Genomic DNA, 15,968 nt, shown 5'->3' with positions numbered 1-15,968 from the left:
TTAGCAGTATATCCAGGACAGACAAAAGCAGTTCCTCATGCAGCACAGAATCAATCACATGGATTTTGCTACCATAAAATGTGATGGCTGTTAAAAGGGTGACAAATTGATGGAGGATAAAATTACCATTGACTATTACTAGTGATGGTAATATAGAATCTCAGACTTAGTCAAGTGGGAGAACACCTGGGAAAGAGAAGTTAGGTAAGTACCCGATGCAAATACAAACAAACCCATCTCAACAAAGGCAATAAAATTATTGGTAACAGTCGCCTCACCTGAAGAGCATACCAGTTCAGCATTCCTTCCCTTTAAATAGGGTGATCCACTGCCCCTTACCCTAGTCTTTTTCAGTTGACAGGCAACATTATGTGGCTACTGCCTAGGCCCAGTTTTATTGACCTCCCACTTCAGAGTTTTAAAAGGTGTTTTTGTATTTCTGAAAACACTGGAATTCCTCCAGGTGTGACAATAATTCATTATCTAGCTGCCCATTCTAGCCTACATTCATGTTGGCACTAAACGCTAGAGTTTGCTATTAGAATTATAGTCCTCAGACATCTTAAATCAGGGGCTCCAAGCTTTCCTTGCCTCAGGCCGGTGTCTCCAGTGATGATTGCATGGAGGGTGGGGGAGCAAGCGCCCGTACGTGTATGCAAACGCTATTTCCGGTGCACATCCAGGTCGTCGGAGGCCCGTGCGCATGCACACAAGCTATTTCCAGTGCTCCTTCGACCCGGAAGTGGGTCCCTGTGCCATGCTGCTAAGGGCGGTTGCCACGGGCCGGATAAATGAGTCCCTCAGGCCTCATCCAGCCCCTGGATGGTAGGTTGGTGACCCCTATCTTAAATTTTCCATCTTTGCATGTGTCTGCACACACATATGTGCATATATACACACATTTGTGGATTAAACCCACTTTGTTAAATGTATGCCATCTCCCATTTGAATTTATATGTAGCCTATACATGCACCCACCAATGGAGATGTCATGCATTTAATGAGATGAGGTTTTAGTCCACAAAGCTTATACCAGAAAGCTTATACAGGTATCTATATGGAGAGAAACCAAAGTTCAGTTGTATCAGTATATGCTTTTCTCGCAGAAGGTTTCAAGATCAACCCCTGGCAACTCCAGTTAAAAGCACCTAGAAAGTGAGGTAAATGTCTTAGAGGCACTGCTGGTCCAAACAGACAATACTGGGCAATGGTCTAAGCTACTATAATAAGGCAGTTTCCTATTGTAGTGAAATTAGGAAACCTTTTTCATTTCATGTATTAAACTTTGGTTCAGTCGAACACTGGCATTGTGGGAAAACAAAACTTAAAATTGTGGCCTTGTGGGGAGAACAAACCCCTGGGAAAGTGGATGTCTGTTCTTTGTCATGTCTCTAGAGGTGAAAAAGGAGTCACGCCCTGGCTCCAGCCAGGAGGAAGGATCTTTGATTTACAATTATGGATTCCAACCCAGCTGAAAAAGGTTATTGGTTAATTTACAGCTTTAGAATGGGGAGGTTTGAAAGGCGGAAGGAGTTCGTTTGATTCTCAAGGATTCTAAGATTAAAGCTAGAGCCAGCTGTGTAAATCCGGAGTCCCTAACAATTAAATATTACCCCCATGTCTTGCCATTGGTTAATTGTTGTTCAGTCATTCAGTTGTGTCCGACTCTTTGTGACCCCATGGACCAGAGCACGCCAGGCACGCCTATCCTTCACTGCCTCCCGCAGTTTGGCCAAACTCATGTTAGTAGCTTCGAGAACACTGTCCAACCATCTCATCCTCTGTTGTCCCCTTCTCCTTGTGCCCTCCATCTTTCCCAACATCAGGGTCTTTTCCAGGGAGTCTTCTCTTCTCATGAGGTGGCCAAAGTACTGGAGCCTCAACTTCAGGATCTGCCCTTCCAGTGAGCACTCAGGGCTGATTTCTTTAAGAATGGATAGGTTTGATCTTTTTGCAGTCCATGGGACTCTCAAGAGTCTCCTCCAGCACCATAATTCAAAAGCATCAATTCTTCAGCGATCAGTCTTCTTTATGGTCCAGCTCTCACTTTCATACATTACTACTGGGAAAACCATAGCTTTAACTACGGTATACGGACCTTTGTTGGCAAGGTTAATTACAACTGTGCTAAGTTATAATAGTTGAAGGAATTCAGATGCAAATTGTAGCAGTCAACCTGCCCTGGCCTTGCCTAAGGGTATCGTCAGTCAATGGACTTCTGACTACTTGCTCTCTCTTTGGAAATGCGTTGCTTTGTGAGTAGGCTTCTGTTTTAGTCAGCGAGATAAAATTACTTTTTATTTTCTGTTTGTAACCGCTAAAGAAAAGTGCAACCCTTGGTTTTACTTTTTAAATAAATCTAAAAAGGAATTTTGTTGTTTGGATTCTGTGCCTTTGCCTAAGAAAGCTAAACTGGTGTCTAACCACTTGTCATCTACCTATAGAATTTCTGCCTGTTTTCTAATTGAACTTCTGCCTGCGTTCCGGTAAAGGGCGTCAGGTCTGTGTGAGTCCGGTAACCAGCAGGGGGTCCGCCTCCTTGGACCTCTGCTTGGGGATTACGCAAGATAAAGGGGTGGTGGCAGCTCTACCTGTTGAATTGCGTTCTGACTCTATTAGAGTCTAGTGGACCTCAGCTGTACCACCTGCAATATCACCACACCTATCTTCCTAGAAGTACCCATATAATTGTTATTAGAACATCTGCCCCGCTGGGCTGGCACAGGACTTGAGGAAGAAACATAGGTAATCAGTATTTGTGAAGCAGTTTATCAGGAAAAAACACTTCCCATCCCTCCACCATGACTATACAAAGCAAAGGTGGTATTACAGGAATCTGCACAGGCACCACCAGGGTGCAGCAATTTAAAAACATTTTATATTAACTGAGGTGGCAGCCTAGTTTTCTTCCAGTGATTTAATCATGGATTTGGAGCTGGAGGTTTGAAGAAACCTATCTTCCGAAAATATCGCACAAGTAATGGCACAGAGACTAAGGTGATGCTGATGCGGACTGGAGCAAACAGTTTGTGGATAGCGTAGGCCAAAACAAAAGTACTCGTCCCAGCGGCCAACTTGGATTGCACAAGAGTGTCATCAAATCCCAACTTGAAGAGGATGGCAGTCATGTCCACTCCACTAAAAGGGGGTGAAAACAAACCACAAATTAGCTTAGTAACATTACAAAAACAAGCATGGATTTTCCAAAGATATATTCTTCACTACTACAAGATTTCATGACGGGCACCAGTTTAGATCGGGGATGGGCAGACTTCAGATGTGTCATATCAACTCCAAGGTCCATTAATCGGAGTCACTACAAAGTGGTGGCTTAGGAGCTGGACCCAATTGTATTCAAAGTTCAATTTTATAACTGAGTTGCTTCTGTTCACATACAAGTTGGCCAGTACAACTATTACATAACCTGATCAAAGTAATACTTTACAGGTGAGGAACATGTAAAGGGGCTCATCAACAAATCTACCTCTTAAGGAGGCTTAGATGGCTTTAAAAATGACAACTATGGAGATTCTCTGCATGGGTGAGGGGAATCGATGGGTGTGCATAATATCAAAAAAGCAGTGGGTTATAGCCAATGCAGGTCTTACTTACGAGTAGATCTACTGAAAATAATGAGCATGACTAACTTAGTTAAGTGGTTCCACTCTGGGTAAAAGTTAGCTGGACACAGCCTAGTGTCTCTTGAATGCCAAATGCTGGGGACAAACTATAAGAAATGGCCATCTTAATTCCATGCTTACAAACTTCTACAGGAATCTTGCTAGCTGTTGTTGGAAACCAAATGCTGGACTGGATGGATCTCTCTTTGATCCAGCAAATCAATTTATATATCCAACAGCCATAAAGATTTCTCCCATGTTATATTTGACATTGTATCAAGTCCTTGCCACACCAAACCCAGTTACAAATAGTGTGGAAAACATACCTTGACACGGCTAGATAGAACATTCCTAGAGACATCAAAGAAATCCCAACATGGAATCCAACTCCTACAGCTCCGTATTCCTTAAAAACTTTCTTCAGCTGCTGGGATTTGTTAGGTTTCTTTCCATTCTCCTGGCTAGGATCTGCACGGTCGTTTCCTGCAGTTTCACTAGTCTCCTATGCATAGTGGGGGAAATGGATGCTCATTAAAATATGTAGTTTTGTTTCTAGAGTGATTGCACTTTTATTTTTAGTGAAATGCTCAAAGTAAGTTCATAGAGTGCTCTGTTCAAATGCTACAATATAGTCTGTGTGCACCATAGTTTTCCTATTTCTTACCTGCATCGTTCATATGTATTATATTGTATTTTTATGTTGTGAACCGCCCTGAGATCTGCAGATGAAGGGCGGTATACAAATTTAAAATACACCTGAAAGTAGTTCTCATAATTACCAGGTGAATTAATTTGGGAGGTAGAACATGGAATGATTTCTAGTTCATCTTAACAGCCAATTCCCCCACCCCTCAGAAGGAGGCCCAGACTCTTAGCTTTCTTTCCCTTTCTTTTTCTCAATTTAAAAGTAAGACACTTGGACAAAGTTAGAAAGCAAAGTGTGGAGACAATGTTCTAAGGCTTATCAGGCAGATATGGAGGTGTTGTTGCTTCAATCAATATTGCTAAGCAATTTGAATCAATATTGCTAAGCAATCAATTTGAAGGAAGGAAAGTGAGGCATTTCCTGTATCTTCCCCGCTGAAAATATTTGCTCTCTTCCAAAAGGGGTATCTTGTAGGAAGAACTACAACAACAAAGAACATGTTGCCTTGTGCCTTTAACAGCTGTGTGGCTGGCACAAATTAAACAAGGTAAACCTAGTATGGAAATACATTTATGAGGAAAACATCACCTGTTGACATTCTGTCTGTCAGACACTTTACTACTTATGTGTGCCCCCAGCTTCCATTTGGAGCCTATATTTCAGCTTGTAACATTCTGAACACTCTTTGTTTTGCCAAGGATAAACTTTTTATGAACTTGAACTAAATTATTTTGTAAAAGGACAAACTGGAACTAGTTCCTTTTTGGATGGGATAAAGTTGAACTAGTTTCTTTTTTCAATGAAACTTTTCAAGCAATGTTAATACTACATCTGATTTCAAACAATATGTATAATAAGATGCTATAAGTTACTGATAGCTTGCTGCTTCAGAACAACCACCCTCTTATCCCAGTGAAGAGTATCTACTGCAGAGTACTACACACATTTGTTGATGCTCAAAAGATACCATAATGCTCTTTGAAAAATAGTCATGACTAGGTAACTACACTGTATTTTGATGTGAACATGCAATGAGTAAAAGGCTGTGAAAGATGGTCAATTGTCCAAGGAGGACACACTGTGAATGTGTAGCTGTACAGTCTTAATGCTGCAAAACTGATGGTCATTCCCATACTGCAACTGGGAACATGAAGCTGAGAGATGGTGACACGCTTCTAATGAGAGAAAAAAATGATTATGGATAAAGTACATAGAGAATTGGCTCAGACTCACTGTGTTCTTCAGCAATTCACCCTTTCAGTTCTAATAACTGGTCTATAAAATGCATGACCTTTTTACAGGGGTACTGTAAAACACCCACAAGAATATGGTGGAAGACCATCATTTGGAAGAAAAGAGCACATTCTTCACATACATTTCTGAACTATTCAACCCAGCAAGATGAACCAATGGCCTGACTCAGTATGAGGCATTTTTGCTTATGCTCCAAGGCCATAGTTCAGGTGCAAGAATGTGTGCTTTGCAAAAAGAAGGTCCAATCTTCAATTAAAAGGATCTTAAGCAGCAACACTGGGAAAGACCTCTGTCCAAACTTTGGAAGGCCTCTGTGCACAAACAGAGAGTTTAAAGACCCTTGTTCTGTGTACCTGAGTCTGTGTAAGGCAACTCAATCACAAACTGAAAACCACAGTATTTCTAAGTCTTCAACCCTTGTTTTACAAGTGAGAAGCACACGGGTCAGATGTCAGAGAGACTCCAGTGGCACAATGGGTCAGTCAGTGCATCTGGCTGTTAATCAGAAGGTTGGTGGTTTGAGGCCCGCCCTGCCCCAGGGACAGCTGTGGGCAGGATTTCTGCATTTGCAGGGGTTGGACTTGATGACCATTGGGGTCCCTTCCAATGCTGCAATTCGATGATTCTAAGGTATAGAATCTGAATCTATGCCGATTATGGCATAGTAACTTTCAGCTCAAGCTTCAGCTGGCTCTGCTGACGTGTGCAAATCCTAGGAGTACTGTACTGCTGCGGGCAAGCAGAAAGCTATTTAGAGACTTGAAATAATTCACCCCGGTATAAAGACCAGCATTTTCAGCTCCCGTGATGTTGTGCAATATGCACGTTTGCAACAAAATACTGAAAACTCAGGAAAGGGACCACTGGGGAATTGCTGGCAATTGCTTGCTGACAATATGTGAAATGACAGCAACTAATAAAAGCAGATCTGGGAGAACAAATTCCAGAGGGGGAAGCTCTGTTAGTACTGCAGCGAAAACAACAAAGGCTGTGGCACCTTAGAGGCTTAACATTTACCGTAAATCAGTTACAAATATGTGAGCCTTAAAATGGCGCTGCAGGTTCGGTGTGTGTGTTTGTTTTGCTGGAAGAACAGGTTTCGAACTCCCAGATCCCAGGGGGAGGACATGAGCAAATTCCCAAGGCGGCCCTGCCTCTCCATTGCATAAGCAATTTGCGGGGAGGAGAAGTGGAGCAGAGAGAACAAATCCTGCCCTTTATTTAATGGGAGAGCAGGTGGTGGAAATATGGGAAGAAACAATTCACTGGGAGCCAGGAAAACAGGAAATGTAGTAGACCTTGAGCACCCAGAGTGGATCGCTCCTACACCCTCTCAAATGGTGCAGGGAAAGAGATTAGGTTGAGTAGATAGGAGAGGGCTCCTTTGAAAAGGTAGGGGATTGACAAGGGGATTGTTTTTGCGACCCAGCTGGGACTCCAGGGACCACACCACCTCTGGGTTATGTACAGTATTCTAGGTGCTTCTGACAGCTCACCCTTCAGGTCCACTGCACACTAAACAGAAGGTCCTGGATCACGGTGGTCTGCTCCTCATGTCCCAGGCTGTCAGATACATGAAGAGCAAATATAAAACCGAAAACACTTCTGCCTTAAAACAGCAAGACATAAACGATCCCATACAAACCAAATTTTCCTGAAACTAGCTGGTGACATCTGTCAGGAAGGCCTGTAGGCCAGAGTGCAGAGGCATAGCTTTGGCACCTGATGAAACTGAAGAGAGCTGATGGACCTCCAGTGGCAGGGAGTTCCACAGGGAGGGTGCCACAACTGAGAAGGCTCTCCGTCCTCACTATATGATAGCACCCTAAGAAGGTTCCCATCTGATGATCTCAATGGTCAGGCTGGAACATACTGGAGAGGCACTCTGAAGTATTTGGGCGCTCTTTGAAGCATATTTTGGGATAGATCAGGGGTGGGAATTCCCCCCCCCCGACAGAGGCCACTTTCCTAACTGGTCCAAATGCCAGTGGTGGGTGACACCAAAGGCAAAAGTGGACAAAGGTTGTACAGTAACTAGCTTCTACACACACACACACACACACACACACACACACCTCTGTCTTCCATCCAGGCAATCAAGAAGGATTACCAGAATTCAAGGGCACTTTCCAGCCGGGGGGGGGGGACCTGGAAGGGTATGAAATAGGGCTGATGGGGTATCTGGTTGAGGAGGGGGTGAGGCCTGGGGAGCCAAGGGCCAGATAGAGGGTTGCATTTGAGCCCAGCCCTGAGGTTCCCTATCCCTCTACTAAATTGACCAAATGGCCTGACTCATACATTCATGGAGCTGGAAGGGTCCCTGAGGATCATCTGGTCCAACCCCTTGCAATGCAGGAATATGCAGCTGTCCCTTACGGGGATCAAACCTGCAACCTTGGCGTTATGGCACCATGCTCTAGCTCAATTTAAGGCAGCTTCCTATCTTCTGAGACACTCGGTGAACCTCTTTGGTGAGCTCCTGGGCTACGTTCAGCTTGGTGGATAACTTGCAAGGCGACAACAGCGTTGTGTGGGCAGGCCGTGCTCCCTCCTCCCTTTCACTTCTGAGCACCCAAGCTTTTTATGCATTTGGTTAGCAGCAAAACCCAAGCCAAGAGAACTGGAGAAAGGCTAGCTTGTTTTGATTTGGAATAGTAATTAAAAAAAAACCACAAAAGGAAACAGCACACACAGACAAAGGAGACTGGGATAGTTTGCAGACGCTTAAAACGGTCACGAGGAGAGGCATGAAGCGAGAGAAAATGCTTTTCCATTTGACAATGAGACTGGCTGTGGCTGCGCCCGACTGGGACACAATTTGGCTTTTGCTCAACAGGGAGCTAAGCTTGAAGAAAATCAATACAATGTTGTGCATTTTGTTTTGGGACCTTTGTTCTGTGTGTGCTCGTTGGCTGCTGTTTGGATGACCGGCAGGCAGGCCAGAGAGAGGAGAAAGCCAGAAGAAAGAGCTCTAACTTCTCCCTCTCCTCGCATTATCTCCCCAAACCATGCCTCGTCTTTTTGGTAGGCATTTTGCAACTCCCCGGGCGTGTACAGATTACATTTCTCTTGCGGTTAAGGTCACCTTTAAATGAAGGATAACAGAGGCAACACTAGCTCAATGGCTACTCGTTATGATAGCTATGCTCCATCTCCATTGTTGGAGGCAGTAGAATCATAGAATTATAGAGTTGGAATGGGACCCAAGGGTCAACTAGTCCAACCCCCTGCCATGCAGGAATCTCAACTAAAGCATCCATGACAGATGGCCATCCAACCTCTGCTTAAAAACCTCCAAGGAAGGAGAGTCCACAACCTTCCGAGGGAGTCCATTCCACTGCCAAGCAGCTATTACTGTCGGAAAGTGCTTCGTGAAGTTTAGTCGGAATCTCCCTTCTTGCAACTTGAAGCCATGGGTTCGAGTCCTGCCCTCCACAGCAGGAGGAAACAAGCTTGCTCCATCTTTGAATATGCCTTTGACTACCAGTTGCTGGGAACTGTTAAGTGGGGAAAGTCCCGTGACCCTCAGGCATCCCATAGGCATCTGTGGTTGTCCTGGCCACTGTGCGAACAAGAACAGAGGAAGTTGCCTTGCACCAAGACAGACCATTGGTTCATTAACTTAGTACTGTCTTCAGTGACCGGCAGCAAGTCTCCAGAACCTTTGAGTTTGAACTTTTTTTTGTATTGGATCACACTGTTATTATTAATGTTTGATGTTTTATTACATTTATGATTAATGTTTGATGTTTTATTATGTTTTTATATGTGCCGGAAGCCGCCCAGAGTGGCTTGGGCAACCCAGCCAGATGGGCAGGGTATAAGTAAATAAATAAAATTAATAATAATAACAACAACAACAACAACAATTATTATTATTAATAATAATTGTGAGAGCTTCTGCATGAAAAACAGATGCTTCCAGTGAGCTACAACTGTGTCCTAGGATCCTGGACTAGATGGACCTTAGGTCTGATCCAGAAGGATTCTTCATATGGTCCCGTGTGTGGATTTCTGGCAAACGGGATCTCAGAGCCTCTTTTTCAAAATGAGCTGTTGCTCTCCCTTTCACCACCTTCAGTCCTCTGTTAGCCCTATGCCATTCTGTTCACCCCTGCCGTGTCCACCTAACCCAAAATGCAAACCTGCCGTGCCCTCATCTATTTTTCGTATATCGTTTTGGCACATCGAACTTGCTAGACGATACCTAGAAGATACGCCCTCCTAAAAGTGCCGTGATCTCTGCTGCCTACCCTGCACGTTAATCTTGCTTACAGGGCTGCGGCCCTTAGTAGGTTGATCAACTGAAGCTTTTGATTTAATTAGTAGAAGCCAGTTTTACATGGCGGAGATAAGGATGAAAAACAGGTTGATTTAATAGGAGGGTATTTTGGTGTGTTGCCGTAACACGTGATGAAAAGAACGGAAATATCAAGTTCACCCAAACAAAGCTTGGCAACTTTTGCGTATTATATCGAAAAAAATTGTAATATGTATATTCCTTTAAAAGAAAGAAAATTAATCAACCAACAGCAGAATCCCATATACATCCTCTCACAGATAAGTCCCATTCGGTTTAATGGGCTTACTTGGTATGGGGTAACAACCTAGACTGATCTTTCTTCATTGGCACCTCTAAGTGTTATGTTTTGTTTTAGGGCAAGGGGCTGGCTTAAAAATGTGATGTTGAGCTAAAGGCTTATCATGATACCCAAAAAAATTAAATGCAAATTTGAACGGGAGAATATTTCTTCTTCTGCAGAAAATCCCCCCTGCTCCCCCCGCCCCAAATATGCCATTTGAAACTTTGCTAATCTCATGTTGCCCTCTAAAAACACTTTCATGGTAATATTAGAAAATGTTGAGAGGCAAATGAAGTGTTTCAACCCAACCAAGAAAAGGGCATATGGATAAAAGCCTGGAAGTCTGTAGGTGGTCTAAAAAAAAATAGGGAGAGAAAGGAACTTTTGTCAAGGACCTGAAGTGATGGGAACTGGCAGCCATTCAGCTCCCCATCACTATGCTACTCTTCTTCCAACACTTCTGCTCAAAACGGCATCAAGTGCCTCCAGCTGAAAAAAAGCAGGCCAGCATTTTGAGAGGGAGAATGAGCCTTACAAGAGCTCCTTTTGATTTCTGTCAATAATGAACACAAGGGGCGGTTCATGGCTAGGGTCAGCAGCTCTAGAAAAATACATATATCATGCCAGGCAAGTTTCCAAGGATCGTTAAGAGCAGCTCTAGAAAAGGAAGTTTGATTGCAACATTTAAACTGAGCCGTTCTAGCACAAAACAAATGCATCAGAAAATGAATTAAGAAATACCTTCGAAAAGGATACTGCACTACTGCAGGGTTGGAAAAGGTTCAGAGAAGGGCAACCAAAATGAAAAAAAGGGGATGGAACGACTCCCCTATGAAGAAAAGGGTTAGTTTAGAGCGGGGTTTCCCAAACTTGCGTCTCTCGCTGTTTTTGGACTACAACTCCCATCATCCCTAGCTGTCAGGAATGATGGGAACTGTAGTCCAGAAACAGCTGGAGACCCAAGTTTGGGAAACCCTGGTTTAGAGAAAAGGTGACATGACAGAAGTTTATAAAATTATATATGGCATGGAGGAAATGGATATTTTTTCCCCTTTTCCCAAAACGCTAGAACTGAACGGACATCCACTGAAGCTGAATTTTGGAAGATTCGTGCCACATAAAAGAAAACACTTAATTCATGCAGCTCATAGTAAAACTACGGAACTTGCTCCCAGAGGTGGCAGTGATGGCCACTGACTTGGATGTTTTTAACAGAGGGCTGAACAACTTCATGGAGGAAAAGCTACTAGTCCTGATAGCGGTGTTCTGCCTCTACTGTTGGAGGCAGTTATAGTTCTGAATACCAGTTGCTGAGAATCACAGGTGGGCAGAGTGCTGTTGCATCCATGTCCAGCTTTCAGGCTTCCCACAGGTATCTGGTCAGCCCCTGTGAGAAAAGGATGCTGTGCTAGGAAAAATAAGTCCATCGCCGTCCAGAAATCATCAGCTGGCAGCCGCCCAGAGTGGCTGGGGAAACCCAGCCAAATGGGCGGGGTACAAATATATTATTATTATTATTATTATTATTATTATTATTATTATTATTCTCCCTGCCACTCAATTGCAAAACGTGCTACCCAGATTCTGCCTAGTCGGCTTCATGCGCATACAGTGGCACCAGGGAGAGAAAATGTTCACATACTGTCACACACGCACATGCGCTTCACACACAACTAATCTGAGAAATGAATTTCATATGAAGTAAAAATAAGATGACTCTCTTTTGCACAACTGACCTAATGTCAACACGAGCGATAACTTACAGCAGAAGTCTCTGTCCCCAGGTTTAATTCAGTGCTGAATACTTTTTGCTAAACAAGGCTGAGAGTTGGTGACTGACCCAAGATCACTCAGTGAACTTATAGCTGAGTGTGGATTTGAACCCTGGCCTCCCAGGCCGTTCAGCTCTCACTATGCCACACTAAACATTTTGGAAAGTGTGACAGATTGGAAGGTGTGATATGATTAACATTGCAAATCTAGAAAAACCCCAAGTCACATCAAAATCAGTGGCAGCTACAACACAGTCGAGACCATATAATACCGGTCCTGAAAGATCTTCATTGGCTGCCAGTACGTTTCCGAGCACAATTCAAAGTGTTGGTGCTGACCTTTAAAGCCCTCAACGGCCTTGGCCCAGTATACCTGAAGGAGCGTCTCCATCCTCATTGTTCAGCCTGGACACTGAGGGCCTTCTGGCAGTTCCCTCACTGCGAGATGTGAGGTTACAGGGAACCAGGCAGAGGGCCTTCTCGGTAGTGGCGCCCGCCCTGTGGAATGCCCTCCCATCAGATGTCAAGGAAATAAACAACTATCTGACTTTTAGAAGACATCTGAACGCAGCCCTATTTAGGGAAATATTTAATGTTTGATGTTTTATTGTGTTTTTAATATTCTGTTGGGTGAAATAGAGTGAAAGGTGAGTGGTGACCAGCCAGGCAACTGCCCCTCCTCCCTAGATGAACCACAACCCCCAAATTCCTTTCCCCCCACTTTTTAAAAGTAAGTGTCTAACATCGCAAAACCTAAAATATGCGACAAAATATACAGACACTATTCCTCTAATTATTTGTGGGAAATTAGCTGCCCCCCCCCCGCCTTTCAGCACTTCACTCCGGCCCTCTCTTAAAAAAATTAATCCTGCAGACGTCCATGTAATGATTCTGGATTAATGAAGCCAGTGCTCAATGACATAATCTTACATGGCACCTGGCCATTGTTATTTAACATTTAGCACCAATGGTTTCCAGATGCTGTACAGAAGCAGAGCAACAGAGTGAAAGAAAGCAGCTGAACGATAAGAACAGACTGATACAACAGGAAAAGGCATATAGGCAACAGAGAGGCAAGGAGCACAGAAGTCCAAACCCATGGGTAGGCAAACTAAGGCCCGGGGGCCGGATCTGGCCCAATTGCCTTCTAAATCTGGCCCGCAGAGGATCTAGGAATCAGTGTGTTTTTACATACCGGTAAGTAGAATGTGTCATTTTATTTAAAATGCACCTCTGGGTTATTTGTGGGGCATAGGAATTTGTTCATTTTTTCTTCTTCAAAAGGTCTGAGGGACAGTAGACCGGCACCCTGCTGGAAAAGTTTGCTGACCCCTGGCCTAGCCATTTAGGACTGAGATATCTTTCCTTCCTCTCATAAAACTGGAGAAGTCTCTTTTCTGCTCCCATGACCTTCAGAAGTTCAATTATTAGTAGTGGCACTCAGGCTTTGGGACTCCCCACCCCAGAATATCTACTTTGCCTCATCAATGGCATTTTGTCACCATGCAAAAGCAATTTAGTTTCACAAGCTCTTCAGCTGGATCTTGTTTTCAGATATCACCACCATCAAATTTGTATTTTGATGCTGCCACCTAGCTTGCCCCCCCCCCTTTTTAAAAGTGTATTATTTGCTGTTTTTATCATGTTAGTTGAAAGCCACCTCAGGCTTTGCTCTGCAATGGGAAGGCAGGAGTTATACAAGTAATAACATTAATATGCAAGTAATACAGATAATAAAAATAAGAGAGAGAAGTGCTGGTTCTGATGGATATGAAGAAATAACAGAGCTAGTGCAGCATAGAGCAACTAAGTTTGTTATTGGTATGAGCTTTCGTGAATATATTTCTTATCTGAAGAAGTGTGCATGCACACGAAAGCTTAGTTGGTCTCTAAGGTGCTACTGGAAGGATTTTTATTTTTATTTTTTGTTTCGCCCTAAAGAATGTTGTGCAAGAGGCCTGAGCAACTCCTGGCCGCCTTGATGTTGTTGGACTCCAACTCCCATCAGCCCCAGCCAGAAGGGGCAATGGCCAGGGACCATGGGAGTAGCAGTCTGAATGTCAAGAGACTGCCCACCCCACTGTACCGGGTTAACAATACTGTATATGCAGTACTCTTCTATGTAGATTCTTAGTGCCTTTATGAATCAGAGGGCAGGCCTACATGCCCAGTGTCATTTCCCAGCCACCAAATCCGGTAACAGTACTGCAAATATCAGCATCACCATCATTATTAATTAAATGCATATATTGCCCTTCATCCAAAGATCACAAGGCAGTTTTACAGCATAAAAATACAAAATGAAAAGGCAGAATACTTGATGTCAAATAAAACCAATAACCGGCTCTCACAAGCGCATTTAAAAGACAGAAGGGCCTGGTTATAGAGGCACCTAAATATATGTAGTGAAGGCTCCAGGTGAACCTCACTGGGGAGAGCATTCCACAAATGGGGAGCCACCGCAGAAAAGGCCCCTCAGAGAGAGAGTTGCCTAGGCCTTAAACCAGGCCTCTGCTGGTCTTGGATCCTAGGAAAGGACACTCTGCTCGTGCTCAGTGGAACTCTTGCCCACGTTTGCGGCGGATCTCCCGAGTTTTAACCACCCACAGCGCGCGAGGTGGCTGCTGACTCACCCACCTTCCTGGACCCGAGGCCGCCGCTACCTCTCCCGACCGTATGCAGGGTGATCTCGGAGAGCAGCTGGCGGGGGCAGCCCGCCTCCCCTTCTGCCTGTGGCAGAGGACATGTCAGCAGCAGCAGCACCAACGGGTCGCCCTCTCTTCCGTGGCGCGGATCAGCCCCGGCGGCCGGGAACCAGAAGCGCCCGGGGCTTGGCGGCTGCTGCAGCAGCAACAGCAGCGCTTCCCGCAGGAGCCTCCGGCTGCCCCTCCAGCGCGTCCTGCGCGGCGCCCGTTTCTCGACTCCCGGGCTGGGCTGCACCTGGCCGATCGGGAGTCCCGCGCCCGCCGGGAGGCTGCCGGTAACCGCTTCCCCGGAGGCGGCGCTCCTGCTGGAGACGTGCAGCAGCCCGCCGGGGCAGAGCGCGTGCAGAGCGCACGGCCGGCCTAGCCGGAGCATGGCCGCGGAGAGGCTGCGCCGCCGGCTTCCCACGGCTGGCAGCCCAAGCGGCCGACGGATCCCGGCGAAGGGAGGCGGCTGATCAGGCCCGGAGAGAGAGCGCAAAACAGCCACCCACCGCCTTGCCAGGCACCCTCCTTCTTAAAGGGACAGAGCCCCGCCTGTCCTGGGCAGGGCAGGGCAAGGGAGCCTGCTTAGAGCCGCTGTGCTGTTCAGGCTTGTGCCTTCCTCCCAAACTTTCGCCTCTCCGCAGGGAGCGCTTGCAAATCGCCGGGGGTCTCTGTCGGGGGACGCGGGGAACCAATGAATCTCTCCCCACCACCACCTTTTGGTAGCAATTGCGATGCGATGCCCTAATTCGCTGCACGATTTCACCCATGTTGCGCTTCTTTCGGTTCTTATAATACAATGCGCGGTGAACTGAAAGAAGCGATTAAAAATGTAATTAAAAATCACTATTTAATGCAATATGTGCACCATCTCCAGTCTTCAACCACAAATACGCAGAGTAGCTGCTCTAGTCAGGCTATCACTGGCAGGGAATGACTTAATTAATGCCCTGCCTTTTTCCTTGATGGGACTCATCATATAAAATCTGTTTAAAACATACAAATAATTACAATAAAACAACTGTACAATAGTATCAAAAGTATCCAAAAAAGTATCCAAAGCTGTTAAGAAGCACTCATAGTCACCAAGGCTGCTTGTCTGGTGTTTCAGAGGGAGTGCAGTAAAGGTAAAGGGACCCCTGACCATTAGGTCCAGTCGTGTCCGGCTCTGGGGTTGCAGCGCTCATCTCGCTTTACTGGCCGAGGGAGCCGGCGTACAGCTTCCGGGTCATGTGGCCAGCATGACTAAGCAGGGGCGTCGCTGGGGAGGGGCGGTAGGGGCGGTACGCCCCCAGTGACAGGGTGAGCAGCGGCGGGTGGGGGTGACAAGCAGCGGCCCCTCCCGCCACTCCCACGTGCCGCCGCTCCCTCCGTCACCCCGGGAGGAGCAGCGCTGCACGGACGGG

General features: G+C 45.5%; 1 protein-coding gene across 1 annotated transcript; it reads right to left on the bottom strand.

The window, feature by feature from the left end:
• Positions 1-2,873: 2,873 nt before the first annotated feature.
• On the bottom strand, positions 2,874-14,953 carry FAM210B (family with sequence similarity 210 member B). Its single transcript, XM_033153985.1, has 4 exons — positions 14,643-14,953; positions 14,509-14,605; positions 3,947-4,122; positions 2,874-3,138 (listed from the first exon to the last, which is right to left on the bottom strand). Exons 1-4 carry the CDS (start codon positions 14,951-14,953, stop codon positions 2,922-2,924), a joined length of 801 nt encoding a protein of 266 aa, XP_033009876.1. The 3' UTR covers positions 2,874-2,921.
• Positions 14,954-15,968: the final 1,015 nt, after the last annotated feature.

Source organism: Lacerta agilis, chromosome 6 (genome assembly GCF_009819535.1).
Source record: "Lacerta agilis isolate rLacAgi1 chromosome 6, rLacAgi1.pri, whole genome shotgun sequence".
Taxonomy (NCBI): Eukaryota; Metazoa; Chordata; class Lepidosauria; order Squamata; family Lacertidae; genus Lacerta; species Lacerta agilis.
Note: the sequence above shows the minus strand (reverse complement) of the source record. Positions and strands in the feature narration are given on the sequence as shown.